Consider the following 9938-nt stretch of genomic DNA (forward strand, 5'->3'; position numbering starts at 1 on the left):
GTGATCAGTCATGGTGGGCAAGAGGCTGGATGAATGATGACCATATTTTATCTTTCAGGGTTGGCAGTGTTTGATTGCACTGGGCATGTCTTTCCTGGACTGTGGGCACACGGTAAGCATCTCTAAAGGCCTGCTGAGTGAAGAAGCCACCCGTGGCTATACTAAGTAAACACTGGATCAATCTGTCCTCCGGAGGTAGCCATCAGAGCCAGTGTGTTTCTATGGTTTACTGTGTGAACATAGCCAAAAGTATGTGCTGTTGCACAGAATGCATTTTAGGACTCAACTGTTTGTTGGGCAAGACTTTGTTTTTCATACATGTTTGAAAATGGAATATTTTTTCTCCCTGACTTCCTAGCCTGGGAACTGGATTAGGGAGGACCTTTAAAAAGCTGACATTTGCTGCTGTCATCCCAACACTAAATTCTTAAGTAGCTGTCCAAGGCCCAGTTTGTTTTTTTCTTTTGAGAGATAATCCTTTATGCATGCTTCTCAACCAGGCTGTATGATAAAAAAAAAAACAAAAACCATCAAATTTGGAAAATGCAAAAGATTTTTCATAATACAAACCACAGAACGAATATGCAAATTTTATCAAAACAATGGATTTTAAAAGGTTGAGAAATACTTTTCTTATGCATACCCTTTTATTTAGTTTAATTATAAAAAAATGAAATCTCAGCTAGAGTATAAAATTAAGAGACATCTACTTCTATCAGGTAGTTATTTTTTCAGTGGAAATTAACTGTTGAGAAAGCATGAAGAAGGAAGAAAATGGACAAATAGTAAACCTCACCTGTATGTAGTGGTTACCAATTACCTCCTGAAGATTCTCCCCAGAGATTGAAAGCTTACCAGGATTTTCCTTGGAGTTCTGATTTTAATAGCCTTCATCTTAGCACAGGGCTTTTCGGATGATACTTGCTCTTGAGGGCTCATATGATTGAAAACCTTCACCTTTCTCCTCTCATAAAACTTTGGGAATGGGGAAGGGTTGGGGAGAAAAGACTCAAAAGGAGAAGAGCCATCTGTTTTATTCCTAAAAGCCACCTCTCACCAGAATCATCATGTTTTTCTGAAGCATCACTCTGCTTCTTGCCCAAGATGATTTGCAAGGCAGTCAATCTCAGGAGCTATGGACCTAACCATTGGAAAGTTCTCTCTCTCTCAGCAAGTTAGTCTTGTCACTACGGTTACAAAGCTCTCAGCAAGGTTGAAATGGCCTTCCTCTCCAGCTATTCCCTCCGGGAAAACTTTTGAGACCAGTTTGTGGAACTCTGGAGTCAGAGGAAATGGGTGTCTTCACCATGAAGCTGCTACTCTTATTTCAACCACTTCTGACATTTTTATATGTGGAGCCTGAGACTGTGATTATCTCAAATCAAATCATGTTTGTCTGGCAGAGATAAATAATCAAAAATCTCTTATAGCCAATGACTCGTGAGAACAATAATGGGAATTACATTGAAGGACTTTTCATTTTTGGAGCTTTCCTTCTGGAGTCCTGGTTGATTTATGTTCTCTGTTCGTCTGAGCCCCAAAAGCATTATTGCTGATATTTTGCACAGAGTCAAAAGTGCAGACTAGATGGGTTGTCTTCCATAAAGCACTATGAGAAAACTACTGTTTAACTGACTATGCCTTTCTCTTAACCCTCAAGTAATGTAGCACAGAATCATCAATGACAAGTCCCCTAACCATTCCTCCTCAGATCCACCCCTCTCCCCATACCATCATTCCCCAAACTGGTATAAGGACACTCTGAACATTTCAGGGACTGACATCTTAAGCTCTCATTTGGGTGCATTAGGTGGAGGCCACATTTACAAAAAAATCTTTGTGAAGACGGTACAGTAACTTACCTTTGCCCTGAGCCTGAATGGGTCCAGTCAGTCTCAGATTCACAAACTTTTAGGAACCCAGATAAAAGCTGGTATTATTATTTTTTTTAATGTTATGTTTAAGACTTACAATAATGGGAAATTTCTTTCAGTTAAATAGCATTTCATAATACTATGTGGGTAGTATTTCACAAGTGTTAAAACACTCCCATGTATTATTCCATTTGATCCTCACAGAGAAAGTGTACTTCAACTAGCATTCTAGGTGCAATAAACAATGTTTAGAGCTTAAGTCCCCCAACACCAGCATGTGCATGGCATTTTTGGCAGTGTGTTTGTGTGGAATATTTAAAGATACACAATTGTACTTTATGTAAATTGGACCTTGTTTTTAAATGTGACATGAAATAATTGTGCTGCTACAGCCATACTGGAAGCTCACGGCGGTGGGGAAAAGCTGCAGTTTGGCTCCTTTGAGGTTCTGCTAGTGGTGTTAAGGAGTGGGTACAACTGCGCTTTTAGTGACCATTTAACAGTATGTAAACTTGATTTTTAATTAAACATTTTTTTTCTTTTTCCAATTTGGTTTCCTGGGTATTTTTTTTTTTTAACCTTAAAGATGCTTTATTGATGGGGTCTCAGCAACTTTGATTCTGAAATACTGAACCATCCAGTACTACCTGGAATGACACAGCAAGCTCACACTGTTAGTGATCATCTCCTTGGAAGGGATGGAGAGATGAATGGGTTTCATCCCAAGAAGGCTTGGATTAATTGCAGACACCAAGGCGTTTATTTCTGTTTACCCACTTACTCGTATAGTTTTGCTACATATAAATGTCACATCATTACCATGATAAAAAAAAAATTACTCTTCTATAAGCTGAACCTTTTTCCACAGAAATAAGCTTTTAAATTCTATAAGTGCTGCCAATAAAAAGTACTGAGTATTTAAAAAGAAACATTTAGCTTAAAAAAAGCATTTTTGCAGATGTGATGCTAATGAAAATATGGACACCATTTAAAATAAAGTTGCAGTTAGGCACAGTGGACTGCTATCCCTGTCACCAGAAGCAGGACAGGCAAATCTTATCACTTGATTTGTCCTAAGGGTGTCAGTAGAACTTCATTTTCCGGAACTTTCTCTGTCACAGGGTTGCCCTGCCTGTCTTACGGGAGCTGAATACTTTAAGTAACACTATAGAAGTAATCTGGAAAGAATTTTGTTCTCCAAGTTATCCATCCTTATTTAGTTCTCCCTTATTAATTTGGGTTTTATTTCATAACTAAAAGAGGATATAAAACAGTTTGAAGATCCTGATTTGAGCTCTGCCCTCTGAAATGTCTTGTATTCCTTCATTGGGTAGGAACAATGAATATAAATATGTCACCTTCTCTCTGCACTTTATCTTAGGAACCTTAGTTTATGAAAGGATAAAGGGCTAACATTTGTTACTGTTTGTCAGTCTGGTCTGACCACTTCTATAATCTCAGTTAGTCTTTACAACATTTGCATTGCTAATAAATGGGCAGTTGGCATTTGAACTTTAGTTTAACTCTGGAGTCCAAATTTAAACCACCACCACCCCGCCCCATATAATATACAGTATACCAGGCTGATTTAAGATACCAAGCTTTGTTGTTTAGCAGCAGCAGGAAGTAGTTTAAACAGAAGTAACATTAACACATTGAAGCATTTGCTTAATACTCTGAGTAATGTTAGAATGTGTTTTGGAATTAATGTTTTAGCTCAGAAGTTGCCAGCTGGTAGACTAATTTTGTTTGGCCTGTGCTTAACTAAATTAAATTTGAATGCTTTTGGCAGGTGTAAAGAATGGGGCTGGGTCCTCTATGGTCTTACAACAGCAACAGCTAGGAATTAATAGTTAATAAATTTACTCATTTGCATTAACTGTCTGCCCCTGAAAGAATTTTAGCCCACTTCCTATGCCCTTTAGCCCCATTTCATTGTTTCAGAGTAACATGACAAGCTTCTCCAATGCAGAGATCCAAGGCATCTAAGCCATACACCTTGGATCTCCAGTGAAGAGATCCAAGGCATCTAAGGACTAATAATGCAACCCTTGCTTACTGTATAATGAGGAGGTCCACCAACTTAACTCACTCAAGAAAAGGCTGCAGTGAGTTGTCAGTGTATTTGGACAACTGCTATTAGTTACTAAAACCCGAGATATAAGGCCCTAAAGGGAATAAACAAGCTGAATTCTGAAGATAAAAGTTGAAGTCTGAACAACATTTTCCCTGTTCTAAAGCCAGTGTGACTCAGCATTTTCCTAGCCCATTACTTGAGAATAGTTTTATCTTGGGCACTATTTGGCATAAATCCTCCTCACACGATCATCACATCAAGCCTGCACAGGGCAATTTGTAATGTGGTAACATATTTATTGAAGACTAACAGGAGATAGTTATGTTAGTGTGTTAACTGTGCTTGACATTTTCAAGTGTAGCATTTATTGTTCTCATTTTACAAATAAGTAGAATAAACTCCAAAAAAGATACATGGCTTGCTCAAAGTCATAGGAAGTGATAGAGTTTGAGCCTCAACCCAGATTTTCCCAACTCCAGTGCCTTTTCTCCTATACCATAATGGGGATGTTTCCTTCCTACATATTTATAATCTGCATTTTGCATTAACTCACAGGCTGTTAGTGCCAAGGGGCAATAATGTTCCTATAGCCCTAAGTAATAACAGTAGGGCTAAATGAAAATGGTTGTTCTAATCATTGTGTGTATTCAGGAGAGAAAATGAATAGTAAGAAGAATTAGGGCTTCACAGATCCCAACACAAACTATCTGGGTTCAAGTCTGGGGCTGGGACTGGGAATGTTTGCTTTTTAAAAGCAGCCAAGGTGATTCTGATTCATCCTGACAAATATTTGGTAACTATAGGTCATCACTCTCAGCACACACCGTTTTATGTTTTTGTTTTTTTAATGAAAGTCTTTGCTCAGGTTCCAAAGGATAATGGGGCCAGGATTATAAGGTTTAGGATTAGACCATTTGAAATTTGATTTCTAATATACACAGTACCAAACTGAAACAGCACTCAGTCTGGGCTTGCTCTTATAATCACAAGTGTAGCAGAGTGTACCACAAGAATAGTCAAAGTGCCAATTTGCCAAGGCAATTGGCACTTTCAATCCTTGCAGCCTCTAGCTATTATTTACACAACAGAAACCATTCATGTAACTAAGACATTTCTTTTCTGAAATTAAAATTAATATAGCAGTACTGGAAAAAAGTCCTCAGTTGATATGCTGATTATAGGTACTTAAGTGCCAGTTTAAATATTTAAATACTTGAAAATTGGTCTAACCTTCTTCCATCTTTTTGTCCTTAGTACCATCTTGGATTGACAGCTCAGCCTGAACTCTACCTTCTGAACACCGTGGATTCTGATTCACTTGTATCTAGATGACGGACAGCCAGAGAGACTATTTAAGAACTACTTTCTTTAAGCCCTTTTATGCCAAGTGACTTGTTACATATCTTTGTTAGTTCAGGGGTGAGTTTTGTTCAGGCATTTTGAACAAAAGACAGAGATTTCCTCATGGGAAGTGTTTTAAAAACTGACAGCTATTAACTTGTAGGTCAGAGAACCACCCACCTTGCAAAAGTCAAACAGCCAGAGTTAAATGATTGGCCTATGATGGCCACACACCCCTATGGGCTTGTGTCTTGACTTCTGTATATATATTTATGTAGACCTGAACATATCAGTTTGGGTGGAGTTTCTAAAGTTATATAAAACTGATAAATCTTTTATATTTTTTAAAAACATATCGTTCATATAAATCAGCTATTTCTTTGGTTTGCAAATGAGAAGAGAAGGGAATGAAGCTCTTTTTCAAAATGTACTGGTCAAATTGACTGTTTTAAAGTGATGCTTTACTATGCAATTTAAAGATTATTTTGATTTTAATCAACCAGAATATATCCTTGGTATCTACTGATACTAGCACATCATTTCTAAAGAAAACATTTCTTCTATCCAGCAGTATTTAACCGTGATTATCTGAGTGCTTTGTGATTTTTTATTCTCTTTGTTGTAGTTTTTTTTTTCTTGTCTTTAAACAGAGATCATGGTATTTGCCAAAGAGCTTAATACCTAGTAACAAGTAAATCAAAAAACCATATTTTAACCAATGGTTGGTTTTCCATGTTGTATAATAACTCACCCCATTCTGGTATTCGAGATTTAGGTATAGAAAGAAGAAAACTTCTAACATTTAACTTTGTAAATTCCAGCATAAGATAATGGAGATATTAATCTTTCTAGCATTTGATAGTTCTACCATGTCTTTTGTTCCCACTTTTCCCATTAATACTCCGAACACCATTTCTAGGTCCACATAGGCTAAGTCTATTTCTAGGAGTAGCTAATACTTTTATTTACATTGTTGAATTTGTTAGGTGAATGCTAAATGTTTCACTTTAAGATATTCATACTGATAGTGTAGTAATTAGAACTAGATTGGGAGTTAGAAGACTAGTCCATATGTCACAAACTGCCTACCTACATATAGGTTATAGTTTGTTTATTTTTAACTCTTCCAAAGCAGGGTTTTTTTTCCTTAAAATTTTTATAATAAAAAATTTAATATTTAAAAAAGGGAAGTTTTCTCATAATTATGCAATTGAAAAAAAAACAGAAGATCTTGTAACACTGCACCCATATTCCTTCATGGAAGTGCAGTTGACTGGAACTGAATGGCAGCATACACCCATCACTTTCCATTTCCTTCCAGCCCCAAAGACATTGAGTCTGCAAACCCTGCAGCCTTTGTGTGACTTGAGCAAATCAGTTTTACTCTTTTAGCATAAAAACTGAATATCTGAACTCTCTGCCTTATTTTAAAACTTATTACCTTTCAGTGAGATATATTTTAGGCTTAAAAAAAAAAAACAATCAAATCCAGACATTGCCTATTTTCATTTATGCCTTGGCCCTCTAAGTGATAGGGATTTTTCTAAAATGATACTTTAAAATCCCTGCATGTCTATGTCAGGAAGCCTTGAAATTCCTGATAAAAGCAGCAGCCTTGTGACCCAGGTTAGAGTCCTTCTGATCTTAAATTTTTAATTTATCAAATTGAATATCAGTTACAAGCTTTCACTTGGAAAAGAGACTTTTAGAATGAGTTTTAGTATTTTGGTTTCTTTTTACACAGACAACTCTAGATGAACCTATTTGTTGGATTTTCCCCCTCCCTGAGCAATTTCATGTCTCAGTTATTTCATTACTAGAGAATGTTTTAGAAAAAGAAAGAGCAAAAAAATAAAATGGACCTTAATATCCTTCTTTTGCAACTCATAAAAAGGTGAGGGCAGTTGATTAAACCAAGGTTAAGTACTTGTCTGATTTCTGTAGTTCTTCATTTCTTGATCAAAAGTTACCAGGAACAGACAAAGTTGATAAATTTCTCTCTCAGGTCACACAACTCCTTTAACAGAAAACTTGATAATAAGGCAAATTGAATCATGCTTAGAACCAGTAGGGGAGATTGATGTCTGGGATAAATTTTTTTTGCTAAGTTAGGAAAATTTAATCATTCTCTAATTTATGGTCTACAACTCTGGATTTCTGTATCAAGTATGCTGATGGTAGATATTAATATATTTAATCTTGAGATTAACCTAGTGTTGACCACGAAATTATAGACTAAGCCGTGAGGTAACAAAAGTGTTTATTTGGGTCTTAGAATTGAATTCGGGGAGCACAGATTCAGGTAGCAACCCAAATTGTGTCCCATCTTGGGGCTTCCAAGGAAAGGTTTTCAAAGAAAAAGAAGATGATACATAAGTTGTTTGTAAAGAATTATGATTGGCAGCTACTTGAGGCTTTCCAAATGTCCTACAAGTTAGACATTTTACTGATTTCTTTATCTTGAAGTTGTTTCATGGCATCCAGATGTCTTCAGAAACATTGTTGCTTTTGGTTTTGTATACCTTCGCAGTTTGTGATATCTGGCTGAGACAGGCATACGAGCAACCTCCTAAGTGGCCTCCTGGCTTCATTTTAAATCCCTTGGCCATGGTAACTTTTTTTTTCCTTCTCTTTTTCACTATAGTAGGTACATACACTCAGACACTCAGTTCCTGAGATTTACCACTGTGGAGTCAGTTGGTCAAAGGATGCTTTGATAATAGATACACAGAATATCAGAAAAATTTAATTAACTGATCAGTAATTGAGCAGCTGCTGCTATATAACCATGTATTGGTCTAACAGAAGGCAGTCAGAGCATATTCAGGCACATGAAATATTTTAATTGGCAGGTAAGGCATCCGGAGTTGTGGTAGTCAATGAAAATAGCCTTTTAAATTTCAAACATTATAACATTAAGAGACCAAAGCTTTACCCAGGAAGTATTTTGCAATTTCAAGTACTGTATCTTATCTATGTATAGGGTCTTCCAGCAATGACCCTTCCTCTTTACCCAGGCTGAAGTGGGCAGATGAACATCCTGCATACTTCCTAACTCTTCTTCAAATATGATTTTACATTGTAATTTAACACAATTTGTGGGTTCTCCCTGCACAGTTATCCTTAATAAGTACTTTGCATTGCTTTTTTCAAGCAATAAAAATATTACTTTGGTGCTCTCAGAGTAAGATTAGAAAATTCTGGAACTTACTTGGCTTTATCAAATGAGCCAGTTTCTAATAAACACTCCGGTTAATATATTTTTATCGTACAATATATTTTAAATGATGAGTATGTACTGAGAGATTGGAATCTTTCCAGTAGCCTGATTAGAAATCAATTAATCATGCACAATCAACATGCACAATCATGCACAGTCAACATGAAGGGGATGGCTTATTTCTATGCTGGTTATCCTCAATTTTCCTGACTTTCATGGAACATATTAGATCTAGCTGCTGGACTATTTACTGCTGGAATAAAGTAGTTGGACTCTTTCCCTGCCTATATTCCAAAGAGGATAGTGTTGATCAAAACATGTGCACTCTGGTTTCATTAGAAGAGCCTCATGATAGATACAAATGACAACTTTTTAAATAATTGTCTGTGCCAGTGGAGAGAAGTGTATATAATACACAGAACGGTGGGGTAGTATCTAGAATACAGACGTATTTTCAGACATTCCTCAGTCTTTCCTTTCCCCAAATACTGGACTTATCCTTCTTGTCAGCTTAAACTTCCACTACAGGAAACACGAGGTAAACACCACAGATAATCTTATAGTGCAGATAATCTATAGTCTTGATTTTATTTCAGTTAAAAAAAATTAAAAAAAAATAATTTAAATAATTTTAAATTAATAATAAGACTCTTCTTCGTCTTAGAGTCTTAGGGAGTAAGCTTGAGTCAAGAAGTTGTGACTTTAGCAAAGTCTAATTATTTTTCTAGGACCATAGGCTAAAGAGGAGTCTGAGAGCACACATGTACTTAATATTTAACATCTACTTTTGTTTCCTGTGTTTTCTACAGTGTCATACCAGTTTAACAGTAGTGCTTCTGGACTAAATTCTTTCGCTCCCACAACAATATTGCCATCTAGAGGAAAAGGGGTTTGAAGCAATTTACCTTTGTACACCTAGAAACCCTTTCATGAAGTATAAAAATGAATACACAGATATTTAAATGTTAAGCTTTTATCTTTGTGGTAAAATAGTCAGGTTTTCTTATGAGAGTAAGGTACAGAGTGGTAAACCAACTTTAAATAACAGCACAACAGTTCTCCTCTGATTTAATTGTTGGTCATCCTGAAAAAGAGTTTGCAAAAGCCTTAATCACCTTGCTGTATTTGCGAAGAATTCAGATGAATGAAGTGTTGTATTTAACATGGATATAGAAAATTTTTTTGCAGCCACTATATAACTACTAATTTTCAGATTGACTTGACATAATATAGATTATTTTCTGCAATTAACTAGATAATAAAAATTTTAAGTCAGAAAATCATGTCCTAGGCTTTAAAAGACATCAACAAAGAATATTTTTGATTCTACTATTTATGATTTTGATTTTAAAATTAACTTAAGATTTTGCAACTTAATAGACCAAGAGTATGAGAATTCTGATACTTCCACAGTGTAATTTGCTAC

At 36.0% G+C, this 9938-nt stretch overlaps 1 protein-coding gene across 6 annotated transcripts in view; it reads left to right on the top strand.

The window, feature by feature from the left end:
- Positions 1–6477, top strand: part of SLC11A2 (solute carrier family 11 member 2) — a 29510-nt gene extending 23033 nt beyond the window's left edge. For all 6 annotated transcript variants that reach the window (XM_037848359.1, XM_037848364.1, XM_037848363.1 and 3 more), the window contains 2 exons: positions 59–112; positions 5206–6477. In XM_037848359.1, coding sequence (XP_037704287.1) covers positions 59–112; positions 5206–5283 — 132 coding nt within the window. In that variant the 3' untranslated portion in view covers positions 5284–6477. The remainder of the gene's footprint in view (positions 1–58; positions 113–5205) is intronic.
- Positions 6478–9938: the final 3461 nt, after the last annotated feature.

The sequence above is a fragment of the Choloepus didactylus genome, chromosome 8, assembly GCF_015220235.1.
Source record: "Choloepus didactylus isolate mChoDid1 chromosome 8, mChoDid1.pri, whole genome shotgun sequence".
Classification (NCBI taxonomy): domain Eukaryota; kingdom Metazoa; phylum Chordata; class Mammalia; order Pilosa; family Megalonychidae; genus Choloepus; species Choloepus didactylus.